General features: G+C 49.7%; 1 protein-coding gene across 3 annotated transcripts in view; it reads left to right on the top strand.

Annotated features, from left to right (window-relative positions):
- The window catches only part of Rps6ka2 (ribosomal protein S6 kinase A2), a 245,656-nt gene that overhangs the window by 102,256 nt on the left and 120,326 nt on the right, over positions 1 to 23,074 (top strand). The window contains exon 1 of one of the 3 annotated variants that reach the window (XM_005083013.4): positions 18,002 to 18,349. The exons of the other annotated variants lie outside the window; for them this stretch is intronic. Within the exon in view, the coding sequence (XP_005083070.1) occupies positions 18,251 to 18,349 (99 nt within the window). The 5' untranslated portion in view covers positions 18,002 to 18,250. Of the gene's footprint in view, positions 1 to 18,001; positions 18,350 to 23,074 lie in introns of those variants that run through there. 3 annotated transcript variants of the gene reach the window in all.

Below are 23,074 nucleotides of genomic sequence, written 5' to 3' on the forward strand. Positions count from 1 at the left end.
GCACCCCGTGCTCACCCACCTTCCTGCCTTCGGGTGTCTCTTCATCTCAGGCTCCTGTGATTTTAGGAGAGTACCGGGCCTTAGTCCCAGAAGTGGAATCATAGCTAGTCACATCAGACATGCTGGGGCTCTGATAGTCAGTATCAGATTCGTCAGTGCCTAAAAGCTGGCGAGAGCTTGGGAGCCAGCCAGGTGCTGGACACTGGTAAACTTTCCCCAGGTTCCCTCAGGGCAGAGAAGCATTGTTCTCAGCCAGTCAGTGCCAGCACAAATGGCTTGTGCCTGGGGTTTATTGTGTTTCAGTAATACCACCTGAGCAGGTACATCCACATCTCAGAGAGGAAGACGCAGCCCTGGGCATAATACTCTTGCCATCAATTCTAGTCTTTCTCCTTCAATAGTTCTAAGGCCGACAATTGCGATATTGGAAGATATTTAGAATCTCTTCCCTAAGTATGTGCAAGTGTTTCTGCAAGCCTAGAGGGTAGTTCCATTTAGGTATAAATACAACACTCACTAAGACCTCCTTAGTCTTCTTTGTTTAACCATGAAGTGTTTTTATGCAGAGTGTATGTATCGAGTAGAGATCGTCCAGCATGACAGTCGGGTGTGAAAGAAATCTGTTAACAGGTTAACAATGGTCTAATTTTTTTGCAAAGCATCACAAAATCCACAATACCCTAAAATCCTAATATGTACTTGTTTTTAATAAGACAAATATTACTAAGCAATATATGTGAACCAGGAATTTCTCCCTGAGTTATTTTCTCTTTTCCACTTAACGTTGTCCTTGCTATAACCGGGAAGGTGGCTCACTAGAGTTCACAGCACCCTGGAATCTGAGAATATGGGCCATTTCTTTCTCCTTACAGGGTTCATAAGTTACAGTTGCACATAAAATGGTATGGGAGAGTTTATCATGAAATCCAAAGTCTATGCATGGTGTGAATTGCTCTGTCCTCTGTATCCCTAGCTGTTAATAAATACAGAGAGTCATTTCATTTGTACTTTCTTAAAGGAGAAGGTGACCAACACAGTGTTTGACTACCTTCAAAACACTAAGGGGGCAGATTCTGTAGCCTATCCCGAGTGCCTTGGCCCAACTATCAAGAATAAGCTAAGTGCCTCAAAACACTTAAGAAGAAAAGAGTGATGGACAGTACACTGAGGGTTGGCCTGTGGTTATGGCACCTGGGTGTGCTGGCTTTTCATCTGAGACTGAAGTAGTTGAGACGGAGACCTCCAGTAAGCCAGGGCAGTTGGCAGAGAGGTTCAACTGGCTGAAGGATCCCTAAGTAGGATCAATGGCCTGAGAGTTTAATTAAAGTGCCCGCCTGTTTAGTTAAGGAAAGTTTCCCTTACTCCACACCAGTCAGCACCAAGTCCAGAATGCCCGAACAAGACACAGCCACCAACATCTCCCAAACCCTGGGGCCCTGTTGAGGCTATGGGCAGGACCTTAGCAATACGTGTTCTTAGCACCAATGTGGTCACTGTGTGAACCACTGTCAGAAAAAAGTAGGTCATGACCAAGCTGAGGAATGCTGGCCAGTAAACAGTTGCACACACCACATCAACCTTTATGTGGGACTCTGTAAAAAAGAGCAAAGTAGAAACTGCCAGAGTTCATGGGAAAGCAGATCAAGCTGGTCTGTGCCGGAGACTACATTCCAGCCAGCCTGAGTTCAAGCATTTGATGCAGGCGGCGTAGGGGTTTCATTTAAGATGGCGGGCAAAGTTTCAAAGTGGGGAAGAGCACTATGGCGTAAAATGCAGACAGAGACAAGCCTCTGTTATGGTGTTATTTTAAACAAAGCCAAAAAACCCAAAAACCTATAAACAGTAGCAGAACAGAAGTGAGAAAGACTATGGTCCCAACAGGGCTGCCGCCGCCAGCCATCTGTGGTGTCCTCTCTGTGAGATGATCCAGCCCTCCTGCTCTGACTCCCCGTAGGTAAGATGTTCAAAGAGCACAGTTCTCATAGTGGCCGTTTTAGTACCTTAAAGTCTTCCGGCTCCCCATGGTGGCACTGATCTGACAGCAGGGGATAAATGCAGGTTCTGGTCAAGGCTGGCAGCCATCATCACACAGGCACCTGGCTCCTGGCCTGTGCTCCCAGCTCTGCACGGTGGCAGCCACAGAGAGGGAAGACAGGGAGGGCCTGGCCCACGGACCTAACATCGGAAGCAATGAGAAGCAACTCTGGGTGGTCTCCTGCGATGCCGCCTCCCTAAGAGTCTCAGCGAAGCAACATTCACTGAAAGAACAGTCAGTGCGTGGTCTCATAAGCCAGCCATTGCAATGTCGTTGTCAACCTGCAGGCTCCACAGGGCACCCAATGATCCTGTGTCAAGCCTGTTGCTGTCTTTGTGGATTCCACACAGGTTTAGTGCCATGCGGCACCGTTGATCACTGTTGGACGCTGTCAACAGTATCTCAAAGTGACATCGGAAGTGCTTCAAGGATTTTCTCTGTTAAAGAGACTTCATCGTTCCCTTTGAGAGAGAGAGATAGAGAGAGAGAGAGAGAGAAAGAGAGAGAGAGAGTGTGTGTGTGTGTGTGTGTGTGTGTGTGTTCATTCCTGTGGAGCTGTTTACTGTTGATAGGACACATTAAGCTAAAGACAGTAGCCTGGTAGGTATGACAGATCGTGGCACAGTGTGGAAATCCATAGAGCAAATCAATGTAAGCCTCTTGTTTTGTTCTAGCTACAACCTGTTTTCAGGTACACTTACATAATTCTGTGCACTGGATCATTGTATAGTTTGGTTTAAAAAAAAAAAGAAGTCCTCGGTTTAAAAAAAAAAAAAAGAAGTCTCGGCTGCCCACGTGCTGGGATACTGTTCTGCGCTTTCTGGATTGTACAAATGGTTGCAGATGGTACTCTAGATGCAAAGGCTATGTTCTCTTTTTAGCCAAGGGGATATATAATAAGATAAAGTAGGAGAAGTACTACTTTGCAAGGCAGAGAGGAGGCTCTTGTCTTAACTAGGATCTTCGTGCAGTCGAGTGACGTCTCCTGGGGAATAGCCTCGATTTCTGGGACACTCCTGTGTGCTCACATGGTTGTATCAGGGTCCCATCCTAGTAATCAGAGGACCCTTTCTTGGAGTTAACCAGTGGTCATAACACTAGGTGCTGAAAAATGCACACTACCTCACAGAAATAGCATTCTACATTAAATATAAAATCCTGAACCTCGCTGCGTACACGCCTCAAATCTTGCCACTGGTCCCAGGACAGGTAGACGTCACGGTTGTCTGCATGATCCTCGCTCAGGAGAGCTTTCTCTGCAGACTGTTTCATAAGGAGAAAGGAGCAAGAAGCTAATGCCAAGCCAGTCTTCTGGATCCCGCGGAACATACCAGAAAGACCGGACAGAGGGAGTGTCATTCTCAGTGACCCTAAAATGATGACAGTGAAAGGAAATGATGGCAGGCCCCATCCTTCCCTGCTCCAGACTACAGAGAGTACCCCTTCTTTTTCATGTCTTCGGTCCTGGCAGGACACCAGTGCTTTGGCAACCGTGTGCGGGAATGTGCATACGCCGGTGCCTTCCTGCCACCCCACCTTGGAGAGTGACACCTGTGTTCAGAGTCTCGTGGTGCCTCATTAAAGCCCCAGCAACAAGGACTCATCTCCTGAAAATTAGCCCCTGGGTTTTAAGGACACAGCAGCTCAGGCCAGGTCTTATGAGGGTGACTACAGTGAGCTTACAGTAAGACCAACTTGAATCACAGTAATAAAGAAGTAAGAAGAATCCCTCTACCCGTCATGACCTCCTGCTGTCCCGTCATGCTGGAACACAACTTGGAAGTCTGTGCAAGTTACCACACATACAAGGGACGGTCACGGCTCTGCCACCCTGCAGCACACGGTTGCGTGGTCACACGGGTGTTCTCACTTCCCTAACATGGACTTTGGTCCCAGCTACATGGACATACTGGGGGACTCACCTTCCCGAGGAGCCCAGGAGTTCCTTAGCAGCATTTTCCTTCGCCAGTCACCAAAGGACCCAAATTCTGCCCGACTCCATAGTCCCTAACGACAACCAAAGCACTGTGGAAGCGTGACACTGTCCCGCACAGGTAAGAAAGGGGCAGCCCCCAGCTGTATGTGACACGGTGTCCTAGAAAGGACAGTTAGGAAGCCAATGCCTAGAGTGCTCTGTGTTATTGTCGGCATGCTAGTGGAGCGCTGAGGGTTTCATGGGAGAAAGTGGCATCCTATCGGGAGACGCAGGAATAGGCCTTGCTTGAGTTTGAACCTCCAAACCGTATAAACAGCCAGCAGGCACTGGCAAGGGAAGGAAGAGAGGACAAGGGTTTCTCGTGCACTTAGGAGCACACTGTGGAGTCCCCGGTAAGAATGAGGTCTGAGGATGGCCGGTGGCAGATGGCAGGACGCTCGCTCGAATAGCAGCCCGAAATTGACACAGTTGGCGTGGGCGGCCACCAGGGTGGAGGATGAGCTGTGTGAATGGACTTGAGGGAAAGACGGGGCAATGGAAGGGCTTGCGGATGGTACCGGCAGTCACACAGGGGAAAGTGGATTTGTGAGGCATTGCACACGAGTTATAGGGGGCCTAGGAAATGGAGGGTCATCTGAGGGGCTGGTTCTAGAGGGTATAGATACCTCCTGTGGCAGACACTGACACTGTGAGTCTGAAGACTAGAGATGTCCAGAGCCAGCAAGGGGCTCAGGAGCTCGGGTGACATGGAGGTGAGGGGGTGGTCCCAGTGATAGACTGACCACATCTTCATGTGTGTGGCCATCAGCAGGACTGCAGACAGGAGGCCACTGAACATGGGGATAGAGGAGAGACCAGGGAAGCCAGCCCGAGTGAGGGTCACTGGCTTGCAGATATGTCATCTCCATCGTCGGCTCCACCAAGGAGAAGCTGCCTTTGAGAATCCGTCCTGTGCCTGCTTCCCAGAGCACGCTAGTCACAAATGCAGGGACAGACTATATGCTGTGACCGCTGTGATCACGTGACAGAGAAATGAACAACATATTCCAGGAGCTCCCAGAGGGTCTGGATAACAGGAGGCTTGTTGCTGCATGTGTGTACACACGTATGTGGATACATACGTGTGTGCACACATGTCTGGTATGTCTGTGTCTGTGTGAGAGAGAGACAGAGAGAAGGAGGGAGGGAGAGACAGAGAGACAGACAGAGAGAGAGAGAGAGAGCTTCTAAGTGGAGTTTGGAAGGCTAGGAGGAAGAGAGTGGTTAAATGGGGTGGTATTTAAAAGTATGCTCCGTTGTAAGATTTAAAAACAAATGGGATTGGGGAGTTGACTCAGCCAGTAACGTACCTGCCTTGCAAGCATGAGGGGCTGAATTTGGACCCCAGCCTCACTGCGGTACTGGCATGATGACTGCGTGGGCACAGACTTGGTAGGAGGATGGGTGGGGAAGTGAGTGGAGGGGAGGGAAGGTGTGTGTCTTCAAAGGCTGGAGAGCAGTGAGCCCAGAGACAGCGGAGTCCAAGGGTCTTGGTAACAGAAAAGGCAGACGCCAAGGTGGCAGGCGGTGCCCCGGAGTGTATGGTGCTGGCACCGGAAGTCCTGAAGCCAGGGATGGAGAGCAGCAGAGGACAGGGGAGGGGATGTGCCCAGTAAGGACACACATGGGGAGCAGCCCACACAGCAGGCAACACAAGTGTCCTCAGACACAGGGGACTGTGCCAGGGAGGGAAGGAGGCTCAGAACTGAGGAAGGGCTGCTCTATAGGTTTGTTTGTTTGTGTTTTGCTTTTTGAGGAGGAAGGATCTCACTTGTTAGTCTTGGCTGGCTAGGAACTCATAGCAATCCTCCTGCCCCAGCCTCCGAAGTGCTGGGGATTATAGGGCTGAGCCACCAAACCCGGATCGAGAGTCTTGATGGAGCTCCAAAAGCGTCACAGGGGTAGACATGTATGCTGGCGGCCGGCAGTGAGGTCCTGAGGGCGGGGAGCTGATGGAGCCTGTCCGGCTCCAGCACTGGTGTGAAGACAGACAGAACTGGGACCCAGCAGAGCGTACAGGGCAAGGAGCCTGTGCTGAAGACGGGCAAACAGCAGAGCAGGCCTTCCCTGGCTGGCTCACTCTCCGTGGAACTTAGTTGCAGACCCTCCCCGCCTCCCCCTGCCCCCATGTCTTGAGCTTTCCCCTTCCTGCCGGGACTTGACTTTAGACAGGGACCATGTCTGACCACCATCCTTCTCAGACCATTCACGACGGGGACTTTCCCGCTGCTCTAAGTTAGGGCTCTACTGCTTGCTTTCCCTTTCCTGTTCTGGGAAGGACGCCTCTCCCGAACGCTGTGAATCTGCCCAGCCAGCTCTCCTTCTGGCAAGAGGCCGGGGAGTCAGAGACTGTCTCGGGAGCCACGGGCAGAGGGTGCACTTGCGCAGGGAGACAGATGCATACATACCCGCAGGCTGTGGGGCCCACGGCTGTCGTTGGCTGTGCTGGACTAGCTGTGTGACAGTCCAAGGCCTGCTGTACACAGGAGAGCTGAGAGGAGGAGGCCACACCTCTCTAGAACGCTGGCCAGCTTCGGGTGGACCCTGGGGCTCTGCGGGTGTTCACGTACAAATTTCACTGTGTCTTCATGCATCTCGTACAGTCGCGCTGACATTTTAAAAGCATGTTTTGGGATCATTTTAGAACACAACAGTTGCAGTAAAATAAAATTGTCTCTTTTGGATAAGCAGCTGAAATTTTATTTTATCTTTTTACAATTTAAGGCAAGTCTTGCTATGTAGCCCAGGTCAAAAATCTTCCTGTATTAGCCACGGAAGGCTGGGATTTTTCAGGCATGTGCCACCACACTTGGGTTAAATGTGTGAAGTTTTGATTACATGGTTTTATTGCATGAATGTCACTTAACAGACATTTAGGTCCTGACCCCCGTTAGACCTCAGAAGAATGAAGATTAGCAAGAGAGGTCACCATGGGCTGGGAACAGTGTGACCTCACTTTAGGTCATGGCTTCTTAGGGGCAGCAGTGTTTATGTTTAGGAAGCTGTCTTTTGTACAGTAGGGGGTCAGGTGGCATCCTCTGTCCTGCTTACAACAGGAGGTTGGGTACCACCTCATCTCCATTGCTGGACTTCAGTGAGAGGAAGTTCCCAGTGAGGAAGTTCACATTCTCACATTCTAAAATCCCCAGGTGTGGCCAAATGCTTCCTGGGAGGCAGACTCAGACTAACTTAAGAACCTGCTACTTTCAGGCAGGGCCCCCCCCACTAACCCCCACCCCCCCCACCCCGCCACACACACCCTGAAAGATAAAGGAAGTGAAAGCTGAAGCCTTAATGTTTGCAAGCTGTTGTTTGTGTCTGCAAAACTATGACAGCTGATGCCAGTGTTCGATTTATGGACTCAGATGGAGAAAAAACAAATTAGTTGTTAAGCATGGCCAGGTGTGGAGAAGTCTGAGTCCAGTGCGGACTTCGGATTTGCTCATCTTGTTGTCATGGTCTAGGCCGGGCTTGGAGTTGGGCCCCATCTCTATGTAGATCCAGGTGGGGTTACTGCAGGGAGGGAGGGGGAAGGGTGTTGACAGGGCCAGTGAGGAAGGAGGCAAGGCGGTGAGGGAGTCTGGGGACAGCGGCCTGCAGCGGCTTCACACACATCTGCACCACCCTGCCTCCAGCGGGCAAGACTCTGTGCTGTCTGAAGCTGAAGCTGAAGCGGAGCCGGGTCCTACGGCAGGGGCAGGACTCTTGCTTGTCCCATCCTTGGCGGCCTTGGCGGCCCATGTAAACTTTGAATTGCCAACGCTTCCCCGTGCTATTAAGGTCACTTTTTTTTTTGTCAGATGCGACGCTCAATAGTTAGCCTTAAAGAATGCAGTTTATGTTGTTGGTTTCCCAGGGTTGCCATGACAACCTTCCACAAAGCTGAGCCCCTTAGAACAAAAGAGATCTATTCTCTATAGAAGGCTGGGCACAGACTGTGTGTGCCCAGGCTGGCTCCCTCTGAAAGCTATAGGGGATATGTCCTGCCCAGGCTTCTGACCCTTCACCTACCTCCTTTCTCTCCCCCCCCTCTCTCCCCTCCCCACTCCCTCCCTCTCGCCTTAGGAAAACACCTGTCACCCTACACCAGTTACAACTTCATCGTCACTTGGCTTCATCAGCCAAGACCCTGTTTCCAAATAAGGTTCTATTTCATGGAACCAGAGGTTGGGACTGCCACTTATCTTTTTGAATGACAGACACACTCAAGATAGCAACATTGCTTACGTTAATACTATGCCGAAGATGATGAATTCCTAAGGCCCTGATTTCTTTTTGACTTTTTCCTGTTTTCAGCCTATTCAAAACATTTTCTAAGCTAAAGTTTGCCTGCAATATACCCTTGTGCTTGTACCCTAAGTCTGACCTTTCCCCCAAGAAGACTTGAGATTAGTTAAGGGCAGTTAGTTCATTCTGCAGGTGGTGAGAGATGGGATCCGGGTGTGGCACTTCCCGCACACTCTCTGGAATCCCCAGCTAGGTGTTCCAGGAAGGAAGCCCAGTCACAGAGCCAGTTAAAGAAATGGTGTTAGGGCTGGAAGCCATCAGACAGCACAGAGCCTCCAGATGAGCCACGATGGTGGCGCCCGCTCCCTGCTGAAGAGTTTGTGTGTCCTTCACAACCTGAAATGACCATCCACGGCTAATCTAATTGAAGCATTTAATGTGATAGTAATTTCAATTCCAACTTAATTGTGCATTTTTAATCTTATTTGTTTTGGTTTTGCTTTTTGAGATAGGGTTTCTCTGTGTAGCCCTGGCTGTCCTAGAACTCGCAGAGTATTGAGATTAAAGGCATGCACCGCCATTACTTAGCTATTTTTAATATCTCAAATCCAAGCAATCTTTAACCTTTATTGCAAAGTAGTATTTGATTCAAGGTTATTAAAATTTTACCTTTTAAAATTGCCAATAATAGCCAAGTGTCTGGGCTCATGTCTATAATCCCAGAACTCAGTGGGGCTGACGTAGGAGGATTGCTGGGAGTTTGAGACCAGCTTAGGATACATAGTAAGATCCAGATCTGCCTGGATTACATCATGACATCCTGTGTCATAAAAAAATGCCAATCATATGAGTTATTTTTTAATTATTAAGCTAAAATTATTTTTGTAGTATGGTATGAAAAAACAGTTCTTACAGTAGCAACTATTAGTGAGATTATCTTCTACATAGCTTACTGATGGGCTTTTAAAAATACATGTGCACTTGAAAAGACTATGTAACTCAACTGGACACTGTGTGCTGCACATGCAGACTAAATCAGCTTTCTTAAATGTGGGATTTAAGTATTCAAAAACACAGTGATTTTTCCTATTAGACTTTTTTTAATTTACTGAGAGAAGTGTTAACAGTTTCTGCAAATGATAATGGGTTTGTCAGGGTGGTTTTTGTTTCAGGGTTTGGCAGCATTTTCTGAAGCTGTTTTACCTACTACACGCAGATGTGGATGATTGCGTCTTCCCTGGGGCTGACATTTATCAGCAAGTACTGACTGTCTTTTGTCTATCTGTGCTTTTGTGTCTCTTTTATTGCTAATTGAATGGTATATCTTTTTTTTTTTTTTGCCTGTTCTTGCGTTTGAAGTTCTCCGTGTGCTTTGTTTTAGCAATATCTCTATAGCTAAGCTGTATTGTTTAAAACCCGTTGGACAGTCTATCTTTGAAATGGAGAATCTGGTACATTAATAGCGACCATAATTTTTATTGTTTAAAAAATATTCCTCCTACCTTTTAAAGTGTGAAGTGTAGAATTTGGCCGTATCTTGTTTACAAACTAATAATCAGTCTGGCATAGTGGAAGGAGCCTCCAGGGTAAGGAGCAAGGGACTGCTCCACTTGAGGAGAGAAGGTGATGGGACTGCATGGGCAGTGTACCCTTGCCTCTCAGGTCCCAATGGGATGCAGAAGGACAGAGGGATGCTGGACTCACTGTACCCTGGCCCCTCAGGTCCCAAAGGGATGCAGAAGGACAGAAGGATGCTGTACAGACATCACTGCATTCTAGTTGAGGGGCACCAAGCTTAGGGAGTGTAGTAGTTTTGGGCACAAGGTAAGCTAGCCTACTCTTGTCCTGGAGGTATGACTTCATTTCTCCTGGTTGCCTCCTGCATACCACCCCGAATAATGCCTAATAGGATGCAGAAGCACTCTGGTCCATGCTGATGACCATTCCCAAGTGCATCCTTCTTCCTTCTTATCTGGATTGAAGGCATTTAGGGACACGACCTTTGGGATAGACTAACATAGCCTCTTGCACTGTGAGGCCCCCGGCGATGTCTCCAGATTCTCTTGGGTGGGTGGGGGGACCTTTGGCCTATGTGACAGATATTCACGGCAGACCTCAGGGCCAGCTGAGAGCCAAGAAAAGAGGAGCTCTCCTTGTTTTAGGCGCTATGTGTGTGTTTCCCGGAAGGGCAGGCCCTACAGATGTCTTTGGACATATGGCTTAGAATTCCCCGATACCTCACCACCCAGTCCTGAACTTCCTCCCTTGGTCCTGTGACCGCAGGGTGTATGCAAGGAGGGGGAGGGGTGCCAGGCCCCTCCCCCACCTCCTTCAGAGCTTCTGCTTGCTCATCTTGCCCCTGTCCCTCGTGGATGCGCTCAAGTGTTACACTGTGGATGCCTGTGAAACATTTTTAAATGGTGAAAATCTCTAGCAAATAAAATAAAATAAAAATCTGGCGAAAATTTTTACATTCTCTTTTGAACCCATTCCAGATTTCTTAGACTTTTCTATTATGAAAAGCTTTCCCCCCAACTCCCTTTCAAGTTACAGGATCCTTCCTGCTATAGTTTCAGCCCACTTCCTGTTTCCTGCCACCCACCCCCTTCCTCTGTAATTCATGCCCAGGCTTGGGGATAATAGGAAAAGCCCCTTTTCTCTTAGTTGACCGATTCCCCTTCTCCATCTTTCCAGGCCTCAGTGTCTTCACTGCAGAAAGTGGGGTTCTTTGTGTGTGTGTGTGTGTGTGTGTGTGTGTGTGTGTGTGTGTGTGTGTTAGGTTAACGTGTTGCAGAGAGAAAGCCATGATGTAAACCACAGCCCTTCATAGCAAGTAAATCCCTGGGGATAACCATAGTAGAATGTAATAGCCGGATACTTAGCTGCTTGTTTAATTGCCTAGTGTGCCTAGTGCTGGGCACCCAGGCACAACTTGCCTGAGATATAGGCAAGGCCATGGAAAGCTTCGATGGCACGTTGTCAGGCAAAACAGGGTACCAAGCTTGGACCTGAGAGAGCTCTGCAATGGAGGGCAGACACGGGGAAACCAGGAAGGATGGCCCAGGCAGAGCCGAGGCCCCCTCATCACTGCCCCCCCCCCCCGCAGCAGATGATGCTAACACACAGGGGACAGACCCCGTGTCCTTCAGGGAGAGCCGGCTATGCTCTGGAGAGTGACCTTGCTTTAGAAGGCATTCAGTGTACCCAGTGGGTTGCTCAGTTTGGTGACAGGCTGGCAGGAGGCGGTGAGGGTTGTAGCCAGTTCTGACTGTATCTGTCAAAACTCGTGAGAGACAGTTGGAGGGGAGAGGCCTAAAAATGTTTGCAAGTAAAGTGGTGCCTCGAGGAAACCCTTAGAGATGGGAAACTAGGGCCGTCTCTTACTTCAGGGGTGGGTAGGCTTCAGTGGCGGCCCGTCAAAGACCACACGGAAGAGTTTCAGCAGAGGTTGGGGCATGTGATCTCAAGAGTGTGTAGAAATCTAAATTAAGAGCCTTTTTTTTTCCTCCAGATGCTCACACATAAAGCAGATCTCCGTGAGGGAGACCCACCCTTTCTCTGATTCACCATGTATAACCCGCCTCTGATGAACAGCAAGATTGTGTATCTAACTGGTGCCAAATGTCACATCTTCCCTGCCTTGGTTTTACATCCGATTAGTCATGTTTGTGGTCTCCTGTCTATAATCATGTTTGCACATCTTGCTTTAATTTCCTTGGACATATTTCGTTCGGTCATCTTGTTGTCTGCATCAGACAGACATCTCCGCTAGCTGAGTCATCGCACACCTGATTCTGGGTCTGCTGCCTTGGACTGATAGGGTTTTTTTTTTTCTTTTTTCGTGACTTTGGGTTGGTGACTGCATGCCTGTGTTCCTTGGTGCCAAGTCTGAGGGGTTCTTTACTTCCTGGAGTTCTCTAGAGCAGTAGTTCTTGACCTGTGGGTCCTGACCTCTTTGGGGGTTGAATGACCCTTTTTGCAGGGGTCTGCATACCAGATATCTGGCACATCAGATATTTACATTACGGTTCATAACAGCAGCAAATTTACAGTCATGAAGTAGCAACTAGGTAATTTTATGGTTGGGGTCACCACAGCATGAGGATCTATATTAAAGCGGTCGCAGCATTAGGAAGGTTGGGAACCCACTGCTCTATGGAGTGTCTGTGATCGTTTGTGCTGGGCACCCAGGCACAACTTGTATGTTCTCTGCTGGAGCTTTTGCCAATGGTGAGTTTATGCAGATGGGGGAAAGGCCGGCCCCTGCCCACCAGTTCTTGACATAGTTCTTACCTCTCCCATCATTACTGGAACCAAGGCCCCTGAGCTCCACACATCCAGGGACCAAGGAGAAAGCCAGCACTTGAGCCTGGCTTTGGATAGGTGGAAGGCAGGATGCGGGAGGCCCAAGGGCCTTGGTATACGAGGGACTGGGTTTCTGCTTTGTGAGCAGGAAGGTGGGGGCCTCCCTCGCACAGGGACTGCAGAACGATCCACATCTGACACAGAACTCACTGGCTCCCAGTGTGGTGGGGGCAGGTGGCATGTGATCAGGATGCCCGAGGACGGGCATCGGCTGTTGGGGGGTGGGGCAGAACAAGGAGACGGGCTGAAGAGGCTCACACTTAGATCTGCCAGGGTGGACTCCTGCCGGGCTTCTGGGGACTCCTCGCAGTCCCTGTGTGCAAACTCTGTCCGGAGCTCTCTGCCTTGGGACCCTGCACCCTCTCTCCTGTTCCTCACAGCACGTAACACACAAGCTTGGCAGTTGGAGTGGTCTCTGGGACCGTGCTCCTGGCCCTGCAGCATCTCCTCAGCCAACCGGTCAACCTGACCTGGTCGTAGTGAACCCAGATGCTGCCTCTCGTTTCTCAGGGGATTTCCCACCAAGCAGATGCACTGTGTGGTAGCGGCCTCGGCTGCCTCTCCTCTTGTCTCCAGGCTTGGGACTGGGTGGGGGCAGAGCAGCCATTAGTGGAGACACAGGATGAAGGACAGGGAAGCTCCTGGTAGCAGCCGTCACTCCCTCCAAGCCATTGTGCTCTTCTCCCTAAGTCACATTCAAATGTATGCAGAAGAGAACTGATTAATAATTAGGGGATCACAAAAATAAATTCCTAACACACGGATGTTCGCACCAGAGGCAGCTGGTCTATTATACTGCAATTGATTTTTTTTGTGATCACAGGTCTTATTTAAATTCCGATATCATTTTCCCCGTGGTTTTCAAATTGTCTCAGTTAGTTCTTGATTACAGATGTTTATTTTCTTTTTAGGAAAGGAGATATTTTAGTGTGAAAGTGATCTCAAACTTGAACAGAGTGGCATGCCTTGTGTTTGAGAGCTGTCTTCTTCTCCCTCAGAAGTCATGGGTGTCTTTATTTTTCATATTGCTGTTGCTGGGCATCTGTCACAGGTGACACGGAAACTGTGGCTTTGCAGGGAACCATGGGGATTTGGGATGCATCGCCTCTGAGCTAATGAGACCGAGAAGTGGGGGGGGGAGAAACATGAAAGTAGAGCCTGGGGACAAGGATGTGTCCGGGAGCTGTCCTCTGTCCTCACATACTTTCCTGTCCATGTCTCTGACCACTGTAGTTTGCCTTCTGTCCAGACACCATCACCCCCCGCCCCCAGGTTGTCACAGAGCTCTTTTACAGGAGCTGTTTCCGGTTGTGGAATATTTCTGTAACTACGTAAAGGTGTGTTATGTTTGTTTGTGCTGCATTTGTTTAACTATGTAAAGATGCGTTGCTGTTTCACTTTGCCTGCCTAAGGCCCCTGATTGGTCTAATAAAAAGCTGAGCAGCCAATAGCTAGGCAGTAGAGGGATAGGTGGGGTTGCCAGGCAGAGCGAATAAGCAGGGGGAAGACTCTATATTTGAGAGGAGACTGAGGGAGGAAGAGGAGGAGGCGCCAGGGGCCAGCCAGTCAGACAAAGAGGAAGCAGGGGTGCAGGACATACAGAAGGAAAGGTAAAAAGCCCCTGGGCAAAACATAGATGAGAAACAGGTTAAATTAAGTTTAAAACAGCTAGCCAGAAACAAGACTAAACTGAAGCCAAGCATTCATAATGAACACGTTTCTGCATCATAATCTGGGGGCTGGCAGTTGGAGAAAGCCTGCTACAGTTTCCACTTTCATTGGATTATCTACCCTGTACTCCGTGGCCAAGAAAATGGTGTGAAATGAAGACATGTTCTTATATGTACCATCCGTTGCTTCTTACAGTGTCTCCTTTGCTTGGGGAGAAAATGACATGGGTCTTCCAGCTGTCACACCTTGAGCTCCTGCTTTGGTCACAGGAGTATCAGAGTCATACACCCCAGAGCCTTTTGCGTAGGATGCTCTTTCTCCCTCCACCTTTCTCTCCTCAATTAGTCTGAGAAAGGTCACGCTCTGCGTCCCTTTGCTCTTTCCACCCACAAATGGACCAAGGTGGAGGGGCCTTCCTCAGGAATGGTGCACGTGCCGGAATCACGGGGCACTCACATCGAGATTGTGGTTAAAGTTGGTGTGTGTACCAGAATCACAAGGGACTCATATGTTGACAGCTCTTCCCAGTCTGTGTTCTCTGGAGAGAGAACACAGTGCCGAGGCTGAGGAGGTCATTCTGTGTCACACTGGTGATGCTCCTGCCCTACTATAACAACTGTGTTTTCTACCACAATATTCTATAAGTATTAAAGGTTATTAAGATAACCTTTAAATAATGCTCATAAAGATTAGATTCAATAACTGGGCATATCTAGATAAACCAACTAAGCAAAGAATGAATGTCTTGCTTAACATACCACGTGCTGGTATTTCAGCTAAGGAAAACTTAGTAAAGAGATTTTTTGTTATTTTTTTTTTTCACTGAAATAGTTCTCAAAGAAGTCTGGCCCCAGAATCGGTTGATTGGTCACCTTAGCAGGCTGGTTAGAGAACATACACTTCCTAGTCTTTAGCTGTTTCATGCCTCGTATAGCATCTGGGTCCCTCATGGTTCCAAGACAGCTTCCTCACAGCTCTGACATCACACAGAGCAGCATCCAGAGAGAGGAGCCCCTCTCCTCTGCATTTGCCTCCCTTCTGCTCTCTCCACGCAGGCAACCATCTCTCTTCTACGTGTTCCTCCTCCTGTGAGACTCATCACTGCTCTCTTGTCTTTCCAACAACACTCGCTCGGCATGTGCCTCCGTCTCCCTGTCTCTGTGGCTTGGGGCACCCCAAGTTTATGCTTTTCCTTACTGGCTGATCCCGCCCTTTCCTGGTCAGGCTCTCGGTCCCTGTGGCTTTTCCTCTCTTAGTGTGCGACCACCTCTAATCTGCACTGACTCCCCCCCGCTTTCTTCGTGGTGTTTTGCAGAGGTGAACTTCACCAATAAGAATTGTGTGTATTTAGGGCATGTGTGGTATTCTGATGGAAGCATTCCTCGTATAATTTCCTACAATCAGCGGACACAGCGTCACTTCCTTACAGCTACCTGTGGCTTCGCAGGCAAACCTGGACAAAGACCGTACGATGTGTTGGTAGGGATGGGGAAGTATTGCTCTGGAATCTCAAATTCTTGGTCAGTTCTAACTCCGGAGCTGGGGACACAGGCATGTGGAGGTGAGGTCAACCAGTTGGCCAAACTGCCTTCCTCTGATCTTCACGGGGGCTTCAGCTCTGGGTTTCTGAGGCATCTCCCTCCAGTCCTCCACTCTCCAGGGCAGGTGTGTCATGCAGAGAGGGAGAGACTGGAAACACTGAAGTTTTCAAAGAAGTTGCCTGCATTAGTATTCCTGTGCAGGACAGCTCTGCTTTTCCATGGGTTCCAGCTACTCTACTCTTTCAGGTGACATGGTCTTCAGGAAAGGGCTAAAGCCACAGGAAGTCAGCCTAGCTCTAGATGGACAGAGCTCATACAGGGATGTCTTCCTCAGCTTGACCCCGAATCTCTTGTCAGTTAGCTGTGGTGGGACACTCTTTGCCCTCTACCCTAGCTTTGGAAGGCAGCTTGCACTGCCTGCTTTTCAACGCCATTGCCAGTGCGTTGGGGATTCTCCGACAGTCCAGATTTTATTATTAAATTGCTAGCTAGCATTCTCAGAAGTGGTGAGCTCTTGAACCTAGTGGCCTTGGGGACTCCGGAGGTCCCCAAGTATAGAAAGAAAGAGGACCAAGATCAGTTCCTGGGGTGAGAGCCGCAGTGGTATGGGGGACCCAGAACTAATTAATGTGCCCTGAGGTCTCCAAGGCCTTGCTGATTCAGGAGTCCCGGGAGCCAGTCCTCTGTAGTAGTTTATGACTAGGCAACTCCTCCCCTAGATTGTTTTTAAGGAGGACCAGCTCCTGCCCTCAGCCAATGTAAATTAATAAATGCCACAAGTGCTTGGGGGGTGGCAGCTAAGAGGCTTGCGTAGAGGACTTGATCTTGGCCCTGCTCTCCTGGTTTTATCCGTCATCTCAAAGAGCTACTGTGGTCAAGTCTGTACCAGTGTATATTGCCTCTGCTGTAGCTGCAAACCCTTGCTCTGCAAGGTGGTCTATCTGTGGAGCCCCGCACCCGTGGGAGAGCAGTCCCCCAGATCCTCTCTACATAGGACTGACTCCTGATCCAGGAAATCAGCTGCTGCGGCGTCTTCCACGACATGGCAGACTGCCCAGCATGTTGGGTCTTCTGATTCCTGTGTCCCTTACCACTACCAGCCGTCCAGGTGGGAAAGCGTTGAGTAACTGCCTAGTGGGCCGCACTTAGCGCAGGAGGGACACAAGCTGTTGTCCCCAGGGTGGCCATTAGCCGTGGAAGTCAGGCCAAGACTGGAAAGCCTAGGACTCCCCCAGAGGCCTGCTGGCTGGGTACCGCCCCAGTCCACTTCCACAGGGCACAGGACTTCATTAAGCTCAGCCTTTCTTCTCGGGTGTGTAGGAAGATCATGCGGACTTAGCTTAAAGTGGACTCCGATTGCTTCCTCAGACTGGGACTCAGGATGTCCCTGCTGCTGGCCCTGATAAGTCATCTGTGTGGATAATTGTCTATAAATGGAGCCGGAGGTCACAGAGAGCCGGATGCGAGCCTTTGTTCCCAGCTGCTGGCCCCGACCACGTGAGGCGTCCTCACTGCGAGCGAGCCAGCAGGGAGGAAGGCAACTGACACTGCGATGCAGGCGGGGTCTTCTTCCAATGGCTCCCAGAGAAGGGGCTGCAGGGACCAGCTGGAGGAGCGACCCGACAGCAGCGCCTGCAGGCGCTTCTCTAGCACGCTCGGTCTTTATTAAAGTTGGTGCTCTGAGAAGAGAAGCCTGGTGCCAAACTGTGGGGTCCAAGTGGACAGGAGAGTTCGGGGGAGAACACAACAGAGCTCAGACAGATGGGGCCAGCAGGACAGGACCACAGCCCCGCGGCTGATTAGGCATACAACGGGCGTGGGCGCTGATTGGCGGCCGCGGCAGTGGGCGGGGAGGGAGGCGGGGCGACACCGCACAGCTCAGGCCTCGGAAGGCTGGAGTAGTGGGAGAGGAAAAAAAAAAAAAAAAAAAAGAGTGGGCAACGGGCGCTGATTGGAGGCGGTGACGGGGGCGACGCCCCTGGGCAGGACGGCTCGCGCTGATTGGAGGCGGTGCTGGTGGGCGGGGAGAGGGCGGGGTTGTCCGTAGCGGGTTATGGGGGCTGAAGGGGGAAAAGAGCGCCTGCTGCGGACTCTGATTGGTGGGTGGGCGTGTGGGCGTGGCGCGGCCGCGCTCTCTGTTTGGTCGGAAGGGCGCTGGGCGTAGTCTGTGGGCGGGGACGAGAGCCGGGAGCTGGTACTCCTGGCCGGAGGCGAAGGCGCCGCGGGAGTGATCCTGGGGCCCGGCCCGGTGGCCCGCGCGGCCTGCCCTTTGTGCTTGCAGCCCGCATCCGCGCCCAGGGCCACCGCGTCGGGCTCCCCCACCCCACCCTCCGCCCCATCCCGGCGCGCGTGCCCGCCCGCGCGCTGCCCGGCCTGGGATGCGCCAGGGATGCGCGCCCGCCGGCCCTGCGGCTCCTGGCAGCTGGGCGCGGGGCGATGGAGCTAAGCATGAAGAAGTTCACGGTGCGCAGGTTCTTCTCCGTGTACCTGCGCAAGAAGTCGCGCTCCAAGAGCTCCAGTCTGAGTCGCCTCGAGGTAAAGGCCCTCCCCGGGAGCGCGCAGGATGTGGGTCCCCGCCGCACCTCGAGTGGGCATGTGGAGCCCCGGGAGGGCGTTTGGCCACCGGAGCCCTTCTCACAGTCCCGTGCATCTCACAGTCCCCAGACCCAAGCGTGGTGTGGGAAGTTATTTGAAAACTGGTCCAGCTGTCACTAAAACCCATCCAATCGGCTCCAAGTGTTGCCGGCACTTCATAACAACTGCACAGAGCGAGTGCTTGCTGCGACTGAAGTCTACCCCAGTGAATTTCTCTCTGGTGCCCCTGTGTTCGCAGGACTCGGGGGTCACTCCCCAGAGGCTTTAGAGGAGAAGGGGTGCGGTCCGTGCGCCTGGGTTGCCGCGTGGTGTGGGGGTTCCCTGAGAGGCTCCACGTGAGTCCCAAGTTCTGTAGCCTCTGCTCCCGCCTGTGCTGTCTTGGGTCTGGTGCGGTGTGGATGGTCTGGGTATTTGAGACCACTGTAGAGTTAACCAAAGCAAGTAAGGAGGGTTCCGTGCACTCTGGGGCTCGCCCGGGCGGTGGAGCGCCTGACGCAATTCCCTGCAGCCTCAGCTTTGAGGTAGATTGGCTTTGAAACGCGAAGGACGCCGGAAAATCTTGACCTTTGCAGGTCCCTCATCTTTCCTTCTGTGGGTGTCCATAGCCTGTCGTCTGTGGCTTTAACGGTGGTTTTCATTTCAGCAACTAAGCTGGATCCTCATCCTGGTGTTCAGACCACACTGTTGAGTCCATAGATGGCAGAGCCGTGACCTGCTTACGCGAAGTGTGTGAGGGAAGGCTGGCATCTGGCCTAGAGATGTCTTGGAACACTGATGCCCCTGCTTCAGGGCTGGCCCACAGATGTGTGTGTGTGTGATTGTTCCATTAGAAACAATGTCACCGATTTCACTTGGGATTTCTTTGTCTCAGGCTTAGTATGTTACCCATAGGCAAAGGTGGTCCAGGATTCTTTCAGGAAAGCCCAGGTTTAATATTGAAAGTGACAGGGAATTGCTTGTTGAAAAAGTTTCTTTTGCTAAATTCCAGCTCAGAATTGAGGGGACTGGAGTGTCTCACAAAGAGCAAAACATTGATTTTGGACAAATACAGTTATTGAACTGGTAATGGGGAGGGGTATTTAAACTTAATGATGACAGAAATTGACATTTTTTTTGGGGACTCTGCAAAATCTAGCCAACAAAAACAGACATTACAGAAGTAGTTACCTTTCTACCAGATGTTTTTAATCTCCTATTTCTCCACAACACCAACTTTATCATGCTGTTCCTCACCTTTGGGTTATTGCTTTTGCCTCTACATCCCCGTGAGCAAACTCTCTGTGCCATTTACAGAGCACCTGGAGGGCCGGGAGTGTTCTAGAAGCCCGTGTGCTGATTCAGCAAGGAGAACTGAACTGGGTTATGGATAGGCCTTCAGAATACGATGGCATACAGTGTGCATGTTGGGGGCAATAAAAGCAAGGTTTGGTTTTTTTTTCACTGTGAAAATAACATTTCTAAGGCCCCTATACAAGCCTGTAGATATGCAGGTCAGAGGGATGAGAAAACTGGGCAGCGAGAGGGCTCAGTGTGTGGAGGTGCCTGCTGCCAAGCCTGACAGCCCGAGTTCAATCCCCAGGGACTCACATGGTGAAAAGAGAGAGCTGAATCCCACAAGTTGTCTTCTGACCTTCATCCCGGGCACTGTGTTGTTCTTGCACACACACACACACACACACACACACACACACACACACACACACACACACACTTTTTAAAAGTTTTAAAAGGCTAAGAAAGCAGTGTATTCCGTCAGTACGTTAAATGTGCCCTGTGGATGCGCCTGACACCGTGCTAGGTGTTAACGCACAGAGCAGTGGAGATGCTCAGGGGTGGGCTTTACAAATGCCCCCCCCACTTTTCTGGCATCTGATGTTTGTGAAAATCCGCGTAGCGTCTCCTGCAGAAGAAAGGGTCGTGGTCAAAGCTTACCCATCCTTCTGTAGATATTTAAGGACCCGTGGTGAGTTCAGGATGTTTCTGGACAATGCAGATCCCAAATAATGTCAGACAAAGATGTCCTGGCCTCAGGGTACTTTGTTTATCTGGGAACATGTTATGAGGTATTATCTTTGTTAGGAAAAAATGGCTTTTTGGTTCAAAATTAATTTTACTTTTAGAACACGGTGTCTGATAGACTTGGGCTGTGGAGACCAAGTTACCTAATTGTAAGTGGAAACACACTGTGAATTTCTGCTTAAAATAAAATTCATTTAAATAGTTTTTTTCTTGTATTGCACTGACCTAAGTGCCCAGGTGGGCCACTTGGGCAGACATGTTCCAGAGACTCTTAAAGGGAAGCTGAGAGCCTCGTGTAGCCTTTGTGGGCACAGGTGTCAGGCCTAAGTGCTTCCCAGTGACCCTGTCCCTGACTATGGGACCCTGGTGGCACGCCCTGAGAGTTACAGTAGTGACTTGTTACTCTAGCTTCACTCTGTAGTCCAGTTACAGATGGAGAGGTGGGGAGTAAGGAGAACCTGCCCCATGCAGGAGAAGGGGCTGCTGTTACCAAGTCTCAATCGTCGCTGGCTGTGTGTTCCCTCGTGCTTGCTATTTTTCAGGCACACAAGAGGCTGTTGTCATTACTAAAAGGTAATTACTGAATGAAATACTTTGGAAATGTGCTTTGTAGCCTAATTTTTTTCCTTGAGAACCTTTTCTGGAAGTTGGACAATTCTAAGTGGATCTGATCTTGTGTGCCCAATTAGATCCACACTTTCCCTTTGACTAGAAAGACTGCCAACTTTTGTAAGCCTCTCTCTCAGCTGCAAGACGGAATGATCAGTCATGTCGGGGTTAGTGAGTGACTGTGTGGGAAGGCAATTTAGAATCTTGGTGACCAAACTGCCCAGTCACTGTTAGTTGTTGATACTGATAAGATTTACCTAGATTTACTGATGGTTTTCATGCTACCCAGTGTCTATTGGCTGCATGGCTAGTGATGTCCCAGAGGAAGGCCTGCTGCCCACAGGACAGGATGGCTGCGTCTGCTCAGATGGAGTTTCCATCTTCTGGCTGGGATAGTGTAACCTTTTTTATCATGCCTGCCTGCCCATGAGTCAGCTGCACTTATCCACAGATCCATTACCCATGTGGGTTGCTTTGCCCTCAGCTAGGGTGACTTAGAGGGCACTCACACACACACACACATACACACACACACACACACACACACACACACACACACACACACACACGTTTCAGTGTCCGTTTCCAAGTCAGAGAGCTGAGCAGGTAGGCACCAGAAACCCCAGCAGAGACCCTGACCAATGGCGTGATTACAGGCTTATACTCCTGGTTCACATTCTCTCCAGAGGCAGTGAAGGTTTTTAATTAATTTAAAATGATGTTATTTACTGAATGTAGGATTTCATCTAATCGACTGAAGGTACTGATATGCAGAGTCAGCTCACCTACAGAATGGCCTGTCACTTGGTGTTAGTAAGGCCATGGAAATCTCTCTCTGATCTATCTATCATTTGGGTCATTTCATCTGAGACTGACTTTTCTACCAAAAGATAGTCGGTGAGGAACAAGGCACAAAAGAAGATGGGATTTGGGAGTGATAAACTGTTGAGTGGCTGGATTTCATTTGTTTATCCGCCCCAGTGTTCATTCTTGAGAAAAAAATACATTTTCGTATGTGTCACATATACTGAGCTAAGCAATTAGCATACAAAACTATTATTTCTGCCTCAAATGAACTTATTATCTGGTGACAGTGGCCAAGAAATCAACAGAATGCTGCTTTTGGAGTGTGTGGTGATGAAATTCCCAAGTCAATGGATTTAAGTGATCTACTTAGGTCAGTTGCTAGTTTATTTGTTTGCTATATGGTCCTAGATAACCAAAGGCTGTCTGTGTTCTCACATGGCTGTGTTATAATTTGTCAACTCTTTAAAAGGAAAACAAAAACCATGGTGCCACAGTTACATAGACATAAAGAAAGGGACCGGGGGTGAATGTCCTGCCATGGGTACAAAGAGCAGCTCTTAGTCTTGGTCATCAATAGATAAATACTTCTAGTCTAGGTAGTTTCCAGGAAAATAATTTCCCATTAAAATAATTTTCAAGTACTCACAGTAGTACCCAAGAAAATCTGTTAGTCCTTTTTGTGTTAGGCCTTTGGCAACCAGGAAAGAAAGCAGGGAAAAGAAAAGAAAGGAAGGAAGGAAGGAAGGAAGGAAGAAGACCATAAATAAAAACGGTCTATGTTAGTGAACGTCATTTACCTATTTACCCTTTATTGTATTTCCTAGACTCTATAGCTAATTCCTTTCTCGTGGTCACCGTGTCTGGGATATGTCTTATCTTTGTAGTCCCCCCCCCCCATGTACTTTTTCTTTCTATCAAAGAAATTTATCAAAGTATTTTTGCCTACTCAAAGATACATGCAACCAAAACTCTTGAGATTTTGCCCATTTTCCTTTAGCTGCCTCCGTCACCATCCTTCCCAACAAGGCCGTAGGCTGACTGGCTTTCAGCACTCACCCACTCCAGCCATTGGCTCTGTTTTCATGCACTCTGAAGTAGAAGACTGGAACAAAGAGGCATTAAGGAAACGATAGGACATCTGTCCCTCTGTCTGGCTTCCGTAGCTCAGTGTGATGGACGGAGGCCAAGTTCTCAGATACTGTGGTGTATATTTGGTCGGAGAGGAAGGAG

This window comes from Mesocricetus auratus, unplaced genomic scaffold (genome assembly GCF_017639785.1).
Source record: "Mesocricetus auratus isolate SY011 unplaced genomic scaffold, BCM_Maur_2.0 Super-Scaffold_100018, whole genome shotgun sequence".
NCBI lineage: Eukaryota > Metazoa > Chordata > Mammalia > Rodentia > Cricetidae > Mesocricetus > Mesocricetus auratus.